At 40.1% G+C, this 20,905-nt stretch overlaps 1 protein-coding gene across 4 annotated transcripts in view; it reads left to right on the forward strand.

Moving 5' to 3' along the window:
* Window positions 1–7,542: 7,542 nt before the first annotated feature.
* Window positions 7,543–20,905, forward strand: part of GUCY1B1 (guanylate cyclase 1 soluble subunit beta 1) — a 45,549-nt gene continuing 32,186 nt past the window's right edge. The window contains exons 1-2 of one of the 4 annotated variants that reach the window (XM_064510880.1): window positions 7,575–7,665; window positions 7,918–7,991. In XM_064510880.1, coding sequence (XP_064366950.1) covers window positions 7,663–7,665; window positions 7,918–7,991 — 77 coding nt within the window. In that variant the 5' untranslated portion in view covers window positions 7,575–7,662. Of the gene's footprint in view, window positions 7,666–7,917; window positions 7,992–20,905 lie in introns of all 4 variants that reach the window. The other 3 variants (XM_064510881.1, XM_064510884.1, XM_064510882.1) reach the window with 3 other exon arrangements.

Raw genomic sequence — 20,905 nt, forward strand, 5'->3', positions numbered from 1 at the left:
GTAGTCCCATGTGGGTGCTCCTAGACTTAATAATGTGAGGAAATTATATTACTGACTCTTTAGTAGGCTCATGATATTAAGACATGATCCAGTACCTATTGAAGTCAGTAGGAATCTATCCCTCCCTAAGTCATCTATTGAACATTAAAAAAAAAAATAGGCTTTTAAATAAGGACTAGTTTCCCTATATCTACAGAATGTGAAGGACTCTTAGGAAAGAATTCCATTTTATCCGTGGGTGAGAACTATTTCTGGACTGGAGGATGGCAATGGAGGTTCCTGACCCCTTCGTACGTGTATCCCTGTAAAATATAATGTGCCCTAGGACAAAGTTCTTATTGCAGACCAAATTCATCTTTCTATGTTTCTTTTTATAGCTCTTTATTAATGTACCCTAGGCTACATTATCAGCTAGGATAAATTGCTGTAGAATTCCTTTTTATTTAAGTGACCTTTTTTCTGAAAATGTCAAAACATTCCCATGCCTTCTTCAGTTTTTGTTCAGAGCAGCATCCTGATAAAGGGCTTAAGCATACACATAAATTTATGCAATATGCCTGATTCTCAGTGAAGTAGACAGGATTTAGGCACATATTTAAGACACTGATTCAGGAAATGGTATAAAGCATTCTTTTGTCCAGATCTCTTCCGCAAAACAAAACAAGTCTATGTTTAGCTTTAAGTACAACTTTTAAGAATTTAAGTCTCAGTGAAGTTGTTCTTCTGTTTAAGTTCTTTGCTGAATGCATATGTATTTCATACATGGCAATTATTTTAACTGATCTTTACACTTAGATCTTAACTAAATTTTTCACTTTGTAACTAATCTTTTCACTTGAATTAAAGCCAATGGAAAGAAAGGAATCAGAAAGCCAATAAGCAAATTTTTGAGATTAACAATAGCAAGACAATTTAACTGATACAGTATCAGGAGATTTTGTAAGCAAATAAAACAGCGGTTTTTAAGCTGATGTCTTGTATACTGTTGTGTTGGCTCATCTAATGAAAGTCTTCAGAGATTATGCATTGCCATTGATATAAATGTAAAAATAGCTTAATATTATGCCCAGAAACATTTTTGTTATTATGGGAATTTCTATTTTATTATCTCATGAAGATTCTGTGGGGCTGATTTTTGTTCGCATTTACACTTTGTGATGGAAGATATGCTCTTAGCCTAGTGTAAGTTCTCTGCTGAAAAGGTGTAAATGGCCCTTGGAATGAATCAGAATTGGGTCCTCTGAATCTGACAGTGATATAGCTAAAGTAAATGATATAGCAAAAGAATTCCTTTAACTGTACTTCATTCAGGCAAGACCTAATAGGATTTCAGGGAGATGTTGGAAGAATTTTTCTCATTGCTGGTGCCAGAGGAAGTGCAATTAGTCTGGCATTGGTGTTTTCTTTTTCCCTGAACTACTGTGCAAAAAACAAACAAACAAACAAACAAGAACTCACAGCAACCGACAAAACAACAAAGTGCACAGACAGTCCAGCCCCAGGGCCAGACCTTCTACTTCTTCCTGTGAAATCACATAGAGGAGGAATTCAGACCTCCCTAAACCCAGTTTATTTCTCCCATCACTTTCCTTTGTATTCTCTGCAGAAACAGCAGCAACAGAGCAGAGCAGGCAAAATCAGTATTTACAGCTGAAAGCAGAAAGCCATCTGAATGAAGGGGAATTTCTTTTAAATCTTGGCAAGGGAACCCTTTTCCAAACCCCACCCATCCTATAATCTATTGGGCTATGCTAGCCGCTACCATTTTTTATGCCTGCTCATTGTTCTGTAAAAGCAGTGGAAGTGGAATATTTGTTTCCTGGAATAGCAATAATTCTTGTGGCTATTTGCCATACAGCATACAAGGGACTAAGGTAATTTCAAAGCCCTGCTCCGCTTTACCAGAAGTCAGCTTGCCAGGAACCAAATGAACTTTGAGGTTGTCTGTGATATGAAAACTTTGACTTTGTTTTCTGCCTCTTAAACCTGCAAGATGTGTGCCACCAACAGGCTTTACACATCCCTAAAACCATCTCTGATGGTATGGCTGCTCACAGTTGCATAGGGAGGAGAAAAATTAGATAAAAGCCTTTTTTGTTCAATTCCCCAGTCTTATTTGTATGAATTCACTGGCAGTTCTTTTCTGCAGAGCACAGGGAGAGAGTAAAACTCACGGTCTTACATTACTCAGCAATGCTCAGATACTGAAGCACAAATAAAAGATGGAAGATAATCAACTCTTCTGGAACCTCTGCTACATGCAGACACAACAGTTTAAGATATGTACTCTCCTGAGCACAAACGGTAGGATCTGAATGTTAACTATGCAGTTAGGCTGGAACATGAAGCTGGAGAGCCAGTGAAAGAAATAATAAACTGTGAAAGAATCTAAAACAAAGTAAACAACTTTATGAAGTTGTGAGTCTCATGTGCTTCAGCAGATTTTTGATGCTGACAGTAGTCAAGTGGAGCCAGCAGTTTCCTAATCTAAATGGAAATAAGCACATTGCTTTGTAACCCCCAGTGTAGGGCATCCTTTGAAGATTTATGCTGAAACTGTTTCTCATCTTCTGAATAGTACAAGGGTATAGATTTCTCAAACTGAGATAATGCTGCTCCTACACGAACAAATGCCACATTTACAAGTGTATCCTGCACACACAAGGCATATAATGGGAAATAACCTAGTAGAATACATGCAGTAACATCTCAGGGATGTGAAAAGATTAGCTCATTGATACATTTCCACTCTTCTAGATCTGTTCAGCCCCAACAAAACCTGCGAAGAAATACCAAGGATGATAATGCTCTCAGGAGCACTGGACTACAAGTCTACAAAAATCAACAGAAGTCTTCCTACTGATTGTGTATGGTGTTATGGAAGATTTCGTGATACGATGCAGCTCCAGATTGCTAACTTTACTATTTACCGTTACTAACTATTACCCTTACAGGAGGATTTAAGAGAGCCCATAGTGTTTTCCAAATCTACATGGGTTACTGCATCACAAAACAGCATGAAATGATGACAGCTGTTTCAGTTATAGCTTGTCAATACCAGTTTTCAAAACAGAACTTAACAGCATGTTGCTTCAGTAGAAATGATCACTGAAGTGATCTTAAAAAAAATAAATGCATGTCTGTGCACCTTAGAAATACATTATGACAATCCCAAATGTCAAGTCTCAGACCATTATGATTCAAAATAGATGAACAGAAAACACCTACAATTCAGTTTCATGTTGGTAAAGTAACTCAATCTTCAGTAAGTGAAATCCAACAATACCATATAAGGCTGCATTTTTATTCAGGCTTTTAGTAACAATATAAACTGTAAGACCAAAGTCTAAAGTAAAAAATGCAAGTTATTAAAACACTTATTTTGTTTTACAGTGCTTGCGTATTAATACAAACCACATTGAATCAAATGTAGAGGTTACTGGCCAGCGAGTGGCTTTCTCAGAATTACTGTTTCAGCAAGTGTCCTTTCATACAGCACAAAAGGATCCTATGCTACTTTTTGCTTTCATGGAGCTCAACAGCAATTCTCAAATGGAATTAGCATCTCACATCAGGAAAAAAACATGTACACTGCTACCTAAAAAGTACAGCAGTTGTTTTCCTCCTCCAACCACAGACACCAACCCTCTTGGCATTTTGCTGGCCAAGGCAGGAAACTCCCGCTGACAAGTAAGGGTTCAGGGGACACAATAGAGAGAAGTTGCCTTGTGAGATTTCAATTATGGAAAACACTTTTCACCAGGCTTTCACTCCAGCATCCCATCCCATTCATGTCCCTGTGGTGGCTCAGTATCACGGCCACTTTCCTGCTCCTGAATACCAAAGAACTGCTGGGCAGGAGGTCAAGAGCTGTATCTACTGCATGAAGGGTCCCAAAATGGGAATGAGACCATATGCTATCGCGAATGAGCTACAGACTTAATGGAAGTGTATCAGATACAGCCCAACAGTTGAATGATCTGCACAATGCATGTGACTTGACAGTCCTGATACTGGTAGAGTTGGGCCCTGAAAGCACAGTCCAGTATTAATTGCTTAGAAGTCTCACATGTACTTTATTTTGTTGATTTAGAACCTGCCCTTTAGCTGAAACGAAATCATGCCAAAGACCTACCAGACAATCTTCTAGATTCAGCAGGCACCTGGAATGGAGGCTGGCCCCTCTCAGCAAATTGGTTGGTTGAATTTGTTAATTCAGCATTTTCCAAACTTTTAAAAGGAGAACCCTCTTTTAGAAAATGAAATCAATCACTGTCTGCTTCAACTCTGCCTATGCTGTTAATAGTCTACCAATTTTCAGATTACATTTTACAAATCTCACCCCAGATGCCAGACCTTCCACTTGTATTACAATGGCTTACCATGAAGAATAGGCTGCAAACACAACCTAGCAAGCCCAAACCAAAGCAAAAGAAGAAAGGCAATTTCACAATTGCATGAAGCAATTTTGACCTTTGCAGATATTAGCACTTTGAAAAAAGTGCAACTCAGGTATACCAAACCACCAGGATAATCTACTTCCTGAAAAGTGTATCAGAAAAGAATTTTATGTAATTTCTCTAGTATCATTTTATGAGCATGAGGGTTTACCTCACATACAGAATGAGCAAGTAGGTTCCCTTGACATCTGAGCAGAATAAGGATGTTGTTAACACTGATACTCAATCCAGCCTTGTCCTTTCCTGGCCTGAGATGCGCTGGCAGGACATCCTTGCCATTTCGTATCCACAGAATCATTTTACAGGTATGTGAAGAGGAAGGCTACACAACACCAGAGGGGAAAACTCCTAGGTGTTGTCTTAGATTCTTCCTGTAGTGTAGACTCACTACCACCAGGAAGCACAGGAAGATTATAAAGGGCTGTAACATTAGTACTGCAAGATATGTTTTCCCATTGCAAAGACCAGAGGTACTCAAATCCTAGTTAACAGGTGACAAGCGGATCTTTCCTAAGCTACAGGCAAACATAGCCTTTTGTCTGACTACAACGGCATGATTTATTACTTGACCTCTAATGATCTGTGGAGATTGAAGAGATTCCTGGACATCTGTATCTCTTTCTTTTGTTTGGTTCTCTATAAAGGTCTCAATTTTTCTTCAAAATTTATTTCTTACCTTCAAAATTAGAATATTAATTGTACGGTTTTAACTGCCTCAACTGAAACTTGTGCTCTTGGTCATGCTTCAAAACAAGTCTAAAATTGTCTTTCCCAGTAGATTTGGAATTTGTTAAACTAAGCAGAATTGATTATTATGCCTACTTGGCTTAAAAATAGGGTTTATCTCTGCTGTCCTTTGAATGCCCACTGAGATGAGGTTTGCCAACTTTCTGGTGCTTATCCACCAATAATTTCTCTTCTCACTTATGATTTTAATAGATCTTGTCTTAACACAGATTCAAAAGTTCACTTAGTAGCAGAAAAAGATATTAAATGCTGTCATTTGTTAATTACACTGAAGTTCCAACACATATAGTCTATCTTTATTTTTTCATAAAGTATGTGAATAGTTTAAGTAATCAAACTTCAGACTCATTTTGCAGAAAGCTCTTTCCAGTTTGTTCATAGCAAAAATAAATTCAAATGGTAATATGAGTATTGAAAGGCATATAAATAGGAGAAACAATTTTGAGTTCTTCAATCTTCACATTTTAGCTCATAATGTATATTCAAATATGTGGTATTCCAAAAGAAATTTGCCTTAGGGGTGAGTTAATACATCACTATTAGCTGCACTGTCTCCTGAATTGTTTTTTGAAGAATCTATCCTTCTACAAGCCAAATAAAATGGTTTTTCAGTTTGCGAATTTTAGCAGACATTGGAAAATCTATTTTCAGCATTAGTTAGATATCTTCTTACTTTTGCTGAACTGGAACCAAAAAATTTTGTGTTCTAACCTGATCATTTAAATGTCTATATATTTTTTGAGCATGAACTTCAAAAACAGTAGTCCTTCCTTGATGGTAGAACAAGAAACTATCTAATTTTGTGTTACTTGCTGGTATTTTTCAGTACCATGAATCAGCGATTGGTCCTGTTGTTTATACAATGTATGTGATGATAACAGTATTGAAAGTGCACGTATCTTGTCTCTGGGTGTAAGTGTTGCTATATCTTACTAAGATCTGACCTGTTATAAGTTTTCTTAAACCTAGAAAAAGATAGGAAGTGAAAATCTGGATCCATTAGCATCTACAGCTCTAGTGACTTCTGTGTAACGAAATCTTTGCTCAAGAATCACTACTGTAGTAGGCCAGCAAATATTGGTCCTATAAATCCCTAGATAATTTCATTATCTCTAGAATGTATTTTAATTATTCTTGAGTGAGCAAAAAAAGTACTACATTCCTTATGATTTTAATTTCATACTGAGGCGAGGTCTTTAAGCAGTGCAAAGGGGTTTAAACTAAATGGGTTTTTGGTGTGCCACATTATCTTTTTTATTTCATGTACATTATCACAAATGATGACAGAGTGTTATTTCTGAACTGTCCTTGGCATGTTGTCCCCAGCCCTCTTATTCAAAACTCCTGTTGCAAAGGTTGTGCCTTACTTGGAGAAATCCTTGACAATCCTTTCTCAGTAGGTTACTGCTATGATGCAGTGTTTCTTTTACATTGGCTACTGAAAATGACCTGCCAATGCAAAAAAAAATATATATATATATAGAGATAAAACATTTATTATTATGCCAGCTTTCATTCCATTTCTCTTTTAAAAATCGATGCACAGAGGCAGATACCTCTGTTATCAGTGTGGCCTTCAGATTCTTCACTTTCTAGGGGGACATTTCTCTTCCTAAGAGCTAACTGGTCGCACATGGGTATGCATCAGCATTTCTGTCCCTGCCAAGGCACCAGGGCGCCGACAGCAGCGCGCCGCTGCCCGGGCCGACCTACCTAGCCACGGGCACCCAGCTCGGCCGCGGCGGCGTCGGTGTCGGGCGGATGCCAGTGTCTGCAGCTGGCCCCGCAGCACCGGGGGAAGAAGCCCTGCTGCTGCGCAGGGCACGCCGAGGCGGAGGCGCGGGCGGCTCCCTGCTGACGACGACATCGGGGAAGCGTCAGAGCGAGGCAGGTGCTCCCGAGACCCGCAGTTAACGCCGCTTTCTGTAACACGGGGCCAAGCTCAGCTGGGGGGGGGGGAGGGGGGTTTAGAGCCCCCGCTTCCCCTCCCCCACCCTGGACCGGGCCCAGCCCCGGCCCGTCCCTCTCGCCCTCTCCCACCCCCCCCCCGGCTGCTGCGGCGGCGGCGGCGGCAAGCGTTGCCTCCCGCACCGGCCCCACCGCACACCAGGCAGGGCGCCCAGGTAACCCACCTGGCTGCCAGGGCGGCGGCGCCAACCGCCGGCGGCCCCCGCCGCCAGCCGCCAACCGCCGGGCTGCCCAACGCGCGTGGGCCCGCGGCCGTTACGCGGAGCCTCGCGCACCCCGCCTCGCGCCCAGCCCCCGCCGCGCCGCCGCAGCCCCACCGGCCCCCGCAGTCCCGCCTCCGGCCCTGATTGGCTGCCGGCGCGGCGGCCGCGCCCGCCATTGGCTGCCGGCGGACGCCACTCGCGGCGGCGGCGGTGGGGGGAGGTGGCGCGGCGGCAGCGGCCGCTTTTCTGCTCCGCGGCGGCGGTGGGCGCGGGGCGGCGGCACCATGGTGAGCGCCACGGGCTGCCTCCCGGGCCGCGGCCCGCCGGCGCGCCTCTGTGCGGGGAGGGAGCAGGGAGGCTGGAGCCGCTTGGCGGGGATGGGCCGGGTCCGGAGGGAGGCAGCCGGGAGGGGGGAGCCGGGCCCCGGCCGTTTTTTTCCGGTCGGTGTTGCGGGGCGGCCGGTCGGGCCGGGGTAGGGGGCGGTGGAAGGCGCTGCCGGCCGGGTGCCTGACCGTGCCGCCGCCTCTCCCCGCCCGCAGTACGGCTTCGTCAATCACGCCCTGGAGCTGCTCGTCATCCGCAACTACGGCCCTGCCGTCTGGGAGGACATCAAGTAAGTGTCGTCGTCGTCGCGGCTCCCCCCCCCCACACACTTCCGCCCCCGGGGGCGCCGGGCCGGACAGCTGCGGCCCTGTGGGGCCCGGTTTCCTGCCCGCCCCGGCTTTTTGATAACGGCAGGTCCCTAAACGTGCTTTCTGCCAGCGGCTGGCAGAGGTCTTTCAGCTGCACGTATGGCTCTTTGCCTTTTGGTGCTTGGGGCCCGTCTTAACGTGGCAGCCGGCTTGCCTTGTTCAGTCTTTACTCATCTTTTGGAGTCGCAACAGAGATAAATAGGTCCCTGCCGTTCCCTCGAATATGCAAAGTATATGGCAGAAGTGATGAGCAGGCAGAGCGTCCCAGAAACCACAGAAGTCCTCCTAGAGTCACGCCCCTAGTTGATGGATGCAACAGCTACGTCTCTGTACTTTCCTGAAGGAATGGAAGTATAGTTTTTGCCTAATAAACTCTATGTAAAACTAACATAAGTTTTTTTTTCTATGTATGTATATCTGTACACTTAGCTTGAAATTAAAAAAGGCACTGCATATAGAAATATTTTTTAAAAGGCATAAATGCTTATGGAGTTGTAAGCTTACTTTATAAGGCTTCAAGTAACTATATAGTTAGAAGAAACCTTTGAAAAACAGGTGACTGAATGTGATCTGTAGGTACAGTATGTTTTAAGTGAGAAGTTATCCAATCTGGAGAAAGTAATCTTTCAACTGGACACCTTCCCCCATATTCCTCTCTCTCACTTACTTTGGTCCAATTTTAATAATATATCAATGTAGCTGTGTTGCTGTAGTCCTAACACAATTTTGGAGCCAAAGGACTGCTTTTCACTGTGAGATTTCTGTGACCATGACATATTCTTTCATGAATCCATTCCTTAAAAAGGTGATAATCTTGTACAGTACCGTGAAATCAGAAAATCATAGAAATGCTGGTTGGAAGGGACCTCTGGAGGTCATCTAGTCAATCTTTGCTCCAGCCAGGACTGTTATGAACACTATATCAGGTCTCAGCTTTGGCTTCGTCTAGCTGAGCCTTTAAAACCTCCAAGGATGGAGAGTCCACGGTTCTGGTTCTGTGGATAGTCACTATCCCAGCAATCTGTAACAGTTAGTCTGTGGATTATACTTTGTTAATGCTGTTTTACAGATTCCATAGATGAGTCTTTAGTGAATGTCATACAATTTTGGACTGTAAGTTAAGTGAGAGTTGTATACATTTATTTTTCTTGCATACTTTGCCTAAATGCACCAATCTATTTTAAATTCTTATGACCTGATACTGATTTTATTTGACACGTGTAAGTTAGACTTGGTCAAAAAAAAAATTGGTGAGACATTAATCATTTCTCATGAAAATCATAATAAAACATGTAAATATATTAAAGACTGTTCACCATTCCTTAGCATGTCATCCCTTACCAAAATGCTTTTGATTGTTATGGGCCCTTTTGCCCAAATTACCCACTGAACAGAGCTTGAACCTGAGACAAATCCATCTGAGAAGATACAAGGTCTGCTGCTCTAATACAAGAGCATGCTGAAGACTGTCAGAACCTAGTCGTAATTCCTGATGCATCCTATTTTTAAAATATTACACACATGATAGAATAATGAAGATCTTCTGAAGCATATGAGGAGTTTTACTCATTTAACATTTTGGGGAAATTAATAGAAAGATAGAAAGATATGAATCTGAATGTCAGTTGTGCTTAGAAAATGCAGGAAGCTGCTACATCCAGATTCTGTCTTTCGTCTGAGAAACATTGCTCTCTGTCTTGTAGCAGTCGGACAGTTAGATTGTACTTATCAGCTCAGAGAGAAGATGGCTGACTGGAAGGAAACTATATCATAACACCACCTGAACAGAAGAATGGAACATGATCTGTGAGAAAGCCAATGTATATGCAACAGCAGCCATAGCTCCTTATGCAAAAGGTGTTTGCAACCCAGTATTTATTCAACAGGATTCATCTTAAAAGCTAATATACCCCAGAGTTTAGAAACCAGCAAATGAACACCTATATATCTCATTGGAGCAGATTAGAGTGAATGTGCTGGTTTAGGAGATGTTAGAAGGTCCCCTGGTAGCCACTAACTGCTTCTTGTTTTAGGTTCAGTAAGTTCCTGTGGTATACTTACCGTAAAGAGGTCATGGAAGACGTTAAATGTTTTACTCGATATAAGCAAATACAGACTTCTTGCAAAGTTTTTGTTAAAACTGTTAATCATTTAGGAAACATTAGGAAGATATAGACTAATTTTGAGGCATGCTGGATTGAATCACTGATGACTGAAGACATGGGTAATTATTGGAGTCAACAATCTGTTTTAAAAAAAAAGACATGAAAGGAACTTTGCACAGTTAGTATGACTGAATTTGCAAGAATTTAAGCATTTCTGTGAAGCAGAAAGGCCTCTGGTAGCAGGAATCAGTACAAAATTAGATGTCTTAAGTTTATCTTTGAATCCTTTCTTTTTTCCATGTTGAGCTGATCTGCTATTTTGTTCTTCCCAAAGTCACTGCAGTAGCTATGAATCAGTATTGCAGAGTGGTGGGTTGTACTTGCTGAGTGATTCTTAAATGCCAGTGGGTGAATTTATGCTTAACGTTGGTAGCGGTGATAGGAAAACATGCAACTGGAAAAACTGAAGTTTTGAAGACAGGCCACTCTTTGAAATAGATCGGAAAAGTTAAATACTGGATTGAAAGCATTTGTTCCTTCTGAAGTACAAAAACTTGTCTTCTGTGGCTTCTTCAATCAAAAGTGACATTGAATGAAATTCTTAACTGTGGAGTTTGGAGGCTAAATAGCTGAATTTGATACACTTGGGAGAGTGCTGTTTTCATTGGCATCATTTATTATTAATTTATAGTCAGAATAAAAATTTCAAGTCTCTGTGTCTGGTATTTCATTAACTTTTTAACACTTTTGTGAAACCATCATCAGTCTGAAAAAGATGTGTATTGATTTTGTTTCTAAATGTCACAGACAGAATTCTTGGGAAAGTTAGTCTCCATGTTTTCATCCATTTATAAAACAGTGCATAACTAAACAAAGCACATTTCTTTATAAAGGAGATGATTTTACAGGGAGGCACTAAGCTCATGGAAAAATTACAGTATATGCTGTGAGATTTGAGTGAATATCAATTTTGATGACTCAGTGGAAGTATGGTTTGGTTTTGCTAAAGAACTAGAACTGAAGAGCATAAAAAACAAGAACAGTTTGGAGCCTGAACTCATCCAAAGAGGTTGACTTCAAAATAAGATGAAGACAGCTGGCATATGACTGATGAAAAGTAATCTTGATTTTATCATCAGTTTTTATTCAATTTTCTCAGCATCAAAGCCCTGAAAGTTTTTCTGCTTAGTTTTTCTCTGGTGACCGCTCATAGAATTGAGAACTTGGGCTGATGGACAATTTCTTCATTCTGAAGCCCTACTACTTTATTATAGCATTAGAATGATACAGCTAGGATAGTTGAGGGAGGGAAGTGAGAGCTACCTGGGAGAATCCCTCTGCAATTGCTGAATACTACAGTAGCAGATTTGCCTTAGTGGAAAGTAAGGATGATTGAACATAATAATTTCTTTTGCTTACTGACAGTTGTAAGCTGTATGTTGCACTTCTCAGTTTACTCTCTCAGCCCTGGGAAGGAGAGATGTAGGACCTGGAATACGTGGAGACAGGCTGCTTTGATCAACTCTCTGCTAACCTTGCAAGCAGACATTTTCTTGCTAAATGAACTGTTATTTAGAACTGTTACCACATTTTTGCAGGAGAAGGTGCTTTTGATTTGTTGCTTCGCTTCTTTAAGAAAGAACCTCTCTCAAATCCCTTATTTTGTCATTGTTACATGTAGACGGTTACTCTGGCTTGAAAAGATGGTTCTCAGGATTCCTGTGGTGTTACATATCTTTAATTCTCCTGCAGTCAACATAAACACTAGCTAATATAAACAAAAAATTCTGGGCCCTGACCACTTTCACATACATGCAGTTGTGTGCTCATGTCTGATCAAGATCAAATTTGTACTGCTGGGTGATGCAGTAATGTGTGAACCTGATAGTAAGTGGTGTTCATGAAACTACTGTGTAGGTACCTAGCCAAGACAAAACAGTCACCCACATACCAAACAAAAAAGAAAACCGACAAGGAAGGCTTGTAAAGTTCTGTCTCGTATGTTCAAGAGATGTTCTTGTGGTAAATATATTTAAATAGGTGTGTGGCTACATTTTTAAGAGGTGCCTCTATGACGGTAAAATGTGAGCTGTTCTGCAATGGTTATCACATCTAGCTGAGCTGCACAGCCAGTACATGTGAAATCCTGAGCACTCCATTCAGCAGCTCTAAAGGTATAATTGCTTAATGAGCTGAAGTATTACCAGGAATGTCTTCCTGAAACAGTAAGCACAGCTTCAGGACCATACATGGGAGCTAGGGCAAAGTTACGAGCAGCGGATATGTGCATAATTTATCCTGTGTTTCCCAGCAGTTTGTCTCTGAGTTTGATTATGGTTAAATGAATACAGGGTTTTCCCTTTGGCTCCTAAATCTGAATTTAGACCAGGTTAGATGCTCAAACTTTGTCCCTTTGAAATATGTTGCCAAGAAAAGGACTGAGAACTTGAATGTCTTATTTAAAAAACACATGAAAATGCTTCATCACCAGATTGTGGAATAAATTAGTATTTTCCCCATATAAAGGTGTGTGAAAGATCTGGTTTGGGGAGATGAAATGACACAGTTATTCAGCTGCAATCTCCCTCTTCCTTCTGTTTCTATGACAGAGATCCCCCTCAAAATATATGTGGTCTGATGAGCATAAACCAGGAGCTGAAAACTCTGTGCCTACAAAAAACAAACACCTAAAGAAGTCAAACCATTTCTTAATGGTTGGCAGAAGAAAGAAAATTTCATTCTCCAGGTTATCCCCGAATGGCCTTACCCATGCAGCCCAGAGCCTCAACTTCATCCCCTCTGTCCTTAGGACAAATCTTGGGTCTTGCAGGCAGCTCTGAGTAGACAAATGCATTCACTGAATGAAGGCCACATGAATGAATGGAAAGAAGGGAAGGAAAAAGGGGTTGTGTTATTGAAGTCCCTTAGAGAGTAGGGTGAAGGAAGGCAGGATAAACAGGAAGAAGAGGATGAGAAGAATGAAATTATTTTGCATAACTAATCATAATGCTGGTCTTTCCTGACTGTTGAGCACTCAATCTTTTAATTATAGTATGATTCTGGCATGTAATTTTCTAATTAAAATAATCTTACTACAAAAGGAAGTTTTTAGCCTGTGACAACCATATTAGCACGTTCATTGTTATCGTTAGGATGGGATCCTCCGGATCCATTGGATAGTCCTCTGTCACTTGGATTCAAGGAGTATTTCCTTCATCTACTGAAAGGGTGGATGGTGGCAGTAGTAGGTTGCCACAACCTTGTGTAGGTGAATGTTGACATAAATGATGCCATTTTCCTAGTGCATTTTTCAGGAAATCAAGTAGTTGCTTCCCCAATCCCACTGTCATTCTGCCGTATCCACTGACTCTTGAGCTCTTTGCATAGCAAATCCTACCTTGATGTTCCTTGCAAACTGCTTCCAAGTTACCCCCATGTCCAGGCTGTCCCATTGCTTAACAGGCACAGTTGTCGCTGGTCATCTCCTTACTGAAACTAAACAGCAGGACCAGTAAGCTCTTCTCAGCCCTAGGGTTGTCGTGCCCACTCTGGTCATGTTCTTGTGTGTCAGCATGAGACTTCATTGTGCACAGTCACACTCTTACTGTTCTGGTTTCCACTGGAAAGAAGTGAGAAGAGGATGATGCGCAGATCCTGGATCAAAGATTTCTCCCTTTCGATTCCTGGGCTTTACAGTAGGATGTGCTGGGTAGCATGAGAAAAATATACATGGACCCAGTGATTGGAAGTGTGCACAACAGGAGAGCAAAACTCAACTGCTTGCCCTTTGAAGGAAAATTTTGAAGGAAATTTTAGTTGTCCTCCCTCAGACTTTGCACAGTGTCACCTACCAAGCCTCTAGGTTAGTTCACTCATCAGAGTTTGGCTTCTGTAACTGCCTTGTTATGGTTAGAATGATGAAACACTGAGGGCTGGATAATTATGCTGATACAATGTAAGTGGAATGCTTCTTTCCTCCGCTTAAGATTGGTTTCAGCTGAAGTGGTAGAAAAGCCTGTACGGTTTGGGGAAGTGAACTGTAGGGCTATTATTTCCGTTAGAAAACTATACAGACACACAGCAACTTCTACTTCATATCGGTAAAGATTAGCATAGGTTAGACTTCAGTTACTCAGTGTAGGCTTTTTCAGTAAAATGTAGGTGATTTAAGAATATACATTCTGGGGGATAAGTTTCCAAAGGCATTCCTAGCACTTAGGTACATCAGTGTTGTTGCAGATTAGCTGATTAAGTCAAAGATAATTCATTTATGTTGTTAAAATGTCCTCCATTGACATTCAGTGGAATTTAGATATTTCCAAACTCTCTGGAAGGATGTAACATTCTGATTAATTTCCTGCATTTGCAGTTATATTCCAAAATAGTAAATAATACAGAATTAAATAAAACAGTAGAAACTCTAATCAACTATGCCTTTAAGAATATGTATTAGTTTTTTACAGGGAAAAGAGTCAAGTTTGTTTTGAACTCACATTGTTTCCTGGGAATTTCTACCATAGCAAAAACTGTCTGCTTTTATGCTTCTTAAATAATAAAAAGTCTTTTTTCTGTCTACAAAATACATGCATTAGTCTTGTGTCTGTATACTCAGTTCAGAATGTTACCCTGTCAAAGATAGTTTTCTCCGCTTCTATGGAAAAGCACAATTTGTTATTGTTGACAAATCCTGTGAAAAATCAAAGTTTTGACCTATTACTGCTGCCCAGCAAAATGATTCAAGGTAGTGGTAATTTAAACTGTGCTACAGTTTGCTGTTTTGTAGGAAATTATGCAGAGAAGTTGTATTGAAAGACTTGTTACAGGTTACAGCAGTAAATTCTTAAGGCTTTAGAGATGCTGGAATTAAGGTGGCTTGTAGGTCTGATTGTCTGGTAGCAAGTCAAGTCCATGGGATCTGTGTTTTGAGCATAAAAAGTGCTAAATACCTTGAAAAAATAGGTCCACATGTCTCAAATTGCACCCAAAGTCAATGAAGCCTTTTGGCCCTGTATTGTTACATATGATACATTATATTATCATTACATGCGCACTCAGATTATTTCTTGAGCTTGGCTGTGTTGTCAGTTTAAAATGGAAAAGGTATAGTTAGCCTGACTAGCTAATTAAGAGAGAACTAATTAATGCTTGTCCATGCAAGTATATTATAGGGAGCAGTTCCACAGAAAGGCTTATTAGAGAGGGGTAATTCTGTCTTCAGAGCTGGGTTTGAAAACTACATGAGGCCTGAGGTTATATATTGAGCAATGGGATAAAATAAAATATTGAATAGTTGCACATTAACTGAGTAGACTCTATCCTCAGTACTGAAGGAAGCAGTAACCTTGGGGAAAAGAATTGGGCTCTGTGGGCACATAGATGTGATTGGTAGGTTCATGCAGGCCCAGGGATGGGCAGGGAAATGTGATTTGGAGCAAATTTCACTGCTATGGGTAGTATGCATGTCTGTGTGTGCCGCTTGCACAGGAAAAAAAAGGTTCATCAAACGCTTGTTGCTCTTTATAAGACACTGTTTTTATTTCTTCATACACATTGTGGAAGATTTCACATTCTCTAAGTTAGATTTCCCCTGACTGTAGTTTCCACATATCAGGAAACCTTTTAGAAAGCATGTAAAACAGTTCCATAGTCTGTACCAATCTGTCTACAGTTGTAGCAGTGTCACTTTTGATATGAGAGAAGATGGATAATCATCAGCTTAAAATATAAAGTATTTGGAGGAAATATATCTGCGTGTGTGTGTGTATATATTCATACGCATATGAATATGTATTTGTGTGTATATATTGTGTGTTCGTGTGTGTGTGTGTCTATCACGTCTACTTAACCACAGTGTGGCTTGGGCAATAAAAATATGAAGTAAATAGGTGATAAGAATCAAAGATCTGTGCAAAATCTTAGGCGTGGCATTTCAGTTAGGCATCATGAGTAGCTGAAGCGCTGGAGAGTCCTTCTGGTTATTTGTGGTATTTTTCAACAAGGCCTGATTTGCAAAGAAGCTTGGTGTCAAACTCCTTTTAGACACCTGAGTCTAGGTTTGGATATGCCTAGGACTTTGAATTTCCTTTGAATGTCTTAATGCCTTCAGTATTTCTCCTGTCAGATTGCTGGCTTGCTTATTCCTTCTTATAGGCTTCTCTTCCTATGGTCTGTAGAAAAGGCCCAGGTGCCTGGGTGGGTTATGGATTGTACTACAAAAACAGGTATAATTACATGTTGTTTGATGATCAGTCCCATGTGAATCATCTCTTGTGCTTTACTGAACTGTTGGGAGCTTGCTCTGTATTTCCCTTTCCCAGCCCAGAACTAATTTATTATAAAGAACAAGAATTTATTATAAGAACTTTATTATTAAAGAAAGAATTTATTATAAGAGCTTTACAGTTTATCTAAAGTTACTGGTTCCATCTTGCTCAAAGATGTTACAAGCATGCTGTGTTAATTATCTTAATCATCTTCTCAACATGAACACTGAGGAAAAAATAGACTGTTGACTACAGTTTTAGGTTGAAGGTCATTATTTATTTTGGTTTGTGTGGGACCTGATTAAAAAACAAAATATGTTCAGGCGTAATATAATTGCATTGGTCTGTGAAAAGCCATGAAAACTGGGTGTTTTTTTGTTGTTTTTTTTATTGCTGCCTCTTGAGTACTTTGTGGATTTACTCAGTGCTGAAGATGGAGAATTAATCTGTTCAATCAATCTCATAAGAAAAAAATATGAGTTAAAAGTACATAGATGTCAGAAAGGGATTTTGAAAAAGCCATTAGTGGTGAAAGGACGATAGATATTTTTTAACCCATCATTCCTCTTAACATTAGTAAGTGTTTATTCAGAAAGTGGCTTTTAGTAACATTTATTGTTGTTTATATTTCTAAATGTTTATGTTTCTAAGTCTTTATTTCATATTATCCCAAAGTTTTAAATATTTTTTAAAAAAGCTTTCTTAAAACAAATAGTCAGTGTTGAATAGATAATTTTCCATGGGTCTGGATGTTACTAGTCACAGGATTTGTAGGGTCAGGACACTGTGCTTTCTGCTCAATCAGTTCCTCACAGCGGAAGGACTGGTTTGAAGGAGGTCAGGAGATTAAACTCTGTGGATGTCAAATTCTTTAATCCATCTGGGAAAGACTTGGCTAAAAAGAAAATAGTGGCATGATGTGAAACAGAGGTGTGTATGTGCTCTCTCTCAGGTACTTTGCAGTTTTCCCAGAATTGGGAAGTACTTTGAGATCTTTCAGGATACCAGCTGTTATATCACTTACTCATATAAATGAAATGCTTAAAAGACTATTTTGTAAATAGCATTCTTTTTAGTCCACTTATGTAAAAGGAAGCAAAAGATTACTAGCTTTGTATTTTTTGTAATATTTTTAGTATTTGGAGCAGTAACAAAGAACTTGTACATTTGTTGCAGTTGACTGTATCTCTAAGATTATCTTGTTTTGAAAGCCTACGTTAAACACTCATCTCCAGCCTGTAAAACTGGGAAACAGCTCTGAGCTCTGAAGTCTATATATATACCTATTTACTTTACCCAGAACATCATTTTCCTGGACAGATTCCCATTTGTATTTAATCTTGTAACTCCATGTAATTTATGTTTTTTCCCAGCTGGTTGTTCAAAGTATCTTTAGACAATCTGCAACCTTTTTTCTTTCTTTTTTTTCTTTCTGGGGGGAGTGCAAAGAGTGGATCAGTATTTTTAATAATTTTTAGCAAAGCAGCTTTTTGAAATATGTGAAAAAAGATGAGTAGCATTTTAAATTACATTCCTTTACAGATGGTATGTGGTATGAGCAGTGAATTTGCCATTTTGATGTAAAAGAGATGCAGAGAGACTGATTTTGGTTTCACTGATACCAAGTTTACATCTGACACTGTAGTTCTATTTAACAGTGTTACTCTTGGAACTGAATGAAACTTGACGTGCTCTCGTCAGTGAGATCAGAATCATGATGGATGTCTAAGTGCGGTAGTGTTATTTTGTCATTAATATTGTTTTGACTGGTCTCTTCAATTTAATGAGCACTTTTTCCATCCCTGGCACCAAGTGTAATTAAGCACAATAGTGGCAAGAGTCCCAGCAGAAACAATGCCTGTCATGGAAGAAGTCCTAGAGGTGGTGTTGGAAGTAGCTGTTGTGAGGTTTTCAAGTGACACACCCAAGGCATGTGCTTAGGACTGTAGTTTTGATAGGAAGAAGTCCAGCTGTATTTTTGATGCACTAGATGATCTGTAAAAGTGATCTCAGCAGCTTCTAAATAATAATGCAGCTGTATCACAGAGGAGTCTCTGTATCTTCAGAATACAAAGTAAATTGTTCCATAGAGTTTTGTGTCTTTTTTTTTCCTGCTTGCGTGCATTACATTTTCTCAATATTTACTGCAAGCACAGTTCCTTGATAAGGGTATTTTTCTGGAAGAACTGTTTTTTTTAAATTCTGGCTTTATGGTTGACTACAGAGTTAGACTAGCAAGTGCTCCTACAAAAGAATAAAAGTTCTGACAGCAGCAAACTTTGACTTGATTATGATTTATTCCAACTGCCTTTACATGCTGCACTCTGACAGCAAAACTACATTAAAATCCACTTTGTGTAGGGTGTACTATATAAGCAAAAGAAGAGTATACAGGACCATCTTGACCTGGCGTCTTGTCCAAATAAGTTGCATTTGAGATCTCTCAAGATGGCAAAAAATCCTTACCACATCAACAAATATTTCCTCTGTGTTTTCAGAATCTTAAAGACCCACATAAATAGCAAGTCTCTTTCCACGCATATGAATTAGGAATCTCTGTACTAAGCAAAAATGAGCCATTTCTAGATCACATCTTGTTGAGCTTTACAGTGTAAAGTATGAGAGTGAAACAAAAATGTGCATGGTCTGCAGTTTAAAAATCTGTAGTGCAAGATCTGATCTGATTTTAAGGATGATTTTTGTCTGAGTGTTTGCTAGCACTTAACATTTCTTCACTCTCTGTGAATTATTAACATTGCCTTTGAGCATTAGTAGTGTGTTTTCACATACTAAACTGCCTTTAGAATGGGAACGATTTTCAAAGAGCCCATTGTACACAGGTAGTATCACCTGTAATGCTATTCTGTGCTGCTAGACTAATAGCAATTATAGGGGTGTTAGCAGGACCAATGGCAGCCTCCCTTCCTCCAGATAATGGGAGGAAAGGCTCCTTTAGGACTTGATTCTGCTTTGATCTGCTCAGTAGGACTTTTTCCATTGATTGGAATGATGTCAAGGTCAAACGTGTACGTGAGAAATCTGTCCTCCGTGTAGCTGTGTTATTTTCCGTGGTGCAATAGGTAAGGTTCTTTTTTCCATGGTGAACTTCCTCAGGTTAACCTGGCTAATACATACGTTTTGGAGGCCAACAAATGCATTTTAGAAAAGACTTGGCTGAAATCTTTGTTTCCCTCAATTTGGATAGCTCTGTGTAGTCATTTAAAAGTAGTCTACAATGAATAGACAGACTAGCAGTTAGGACAGGCGTAACTTGGGAGGTACATTCTGAACCATGAAATACCATGGCCCATATGCTGATAACAGTAGTCAGTTTAGGCAAGAGCATCACTCTCCTGGAATTTTTTAAAGTTTTGTACATAAACTTATTGGGAACAAAGCACACCCTTCTTTTGTTTTTAGAAATGTAAATGTGACATGAATTGTAAATCATGCTCTGTTTGACTTGGAAGTGGTTTCAAAAGAAAGGCCATATAAAAGTTAAAAGTTTGCTACTGTAGTGCTGCTACTTCACTAAGGAATTAACCAAGGCTAGACTTGGGAATTTGCCAGAAGTTGTTGCTGTTGGCTCATTTCCAGTCAAGCTGTTAAGAAACTCACCGCATGTTATTGCTGTGTCAGTACCTTTGTGATCAGACACCAGGGTCTGCAAAACACGTTATAGCTATGCTAACATGTTTTATCTGGTCTAAAACTGGGAATAAAGATTTCAGCAAAACATTTCAAGGGAAATTTCTTAGTTTTTCATTAAGCTGTGAAATACGAAGTTTTCTGTAATATGTAGTCAACCAAATGTAAATTCTATGCATCTAGGGGTGTCGTGTTATATCCCAATTCTACTCCCAGCTCATGAACCATCTGTCAGCCAGGAGAGAGGAGCTGTTCAGATGAGAACAGTTGCAGCCTTCTGGTCTTTTAAAGTTCACATCCTCAAATTTATAGCTACACCTTGTTCTACACTGATCTGTTTTCACACATGATACTCAGATGGTGGAGTAAAAACAGCTATATCACACTGGAGGAGTTGCCATCGAAGGCCAGCCAACCACAATAGTTCTCTGCAAAGCTGACAAAGCAGCCTCACTTTTAGTATTAGGTATACTAGTTTTTGAAACACTCTCTCATATTTCTTTTGTAGTTCCTTAGTGTAAATGCAGGTAGGCTGATAGATCAGGGGTCAGGTAATTAGGTGAGACAACTGCAGGCAGGAGGAAACCACCTGGGGATTGTCTGTTCACCTAAATGAATGTTTCAGTGGTTTTGTCGTGTGTTCTAGACTACTGGTGTTCACATCACAGTCAGCCTCTCTGGTACTGATAGCTGTTGTGTTGTTCTCTAGCCACTTCCAGACTGTTGTATTATTCAGACTTTAGCTGCAGTTTATAGGAGGTCTAATGCAATTTGTATTGTATTGAAGCATGCAGGAAGAGGCATTATTGACCTGCAATT

The sequence above is a fragment of the Dromaius novaehollandiae genome, chromosome 4 (genome assembly GCF_036370855.1).
Source record: "Dromaius novaehollandiae isolate bDroNov1 chromosome 4, bDroNov1.hap1, whole genome shotgun sequence".
Taxonomy (NCBI): domain Eukaryota; kingdom Metazoa; phylum Chordata; class Aves; order Casuariiformes; family Dromaiidae; genus Dromaius; species Dromaius novaehollandiae.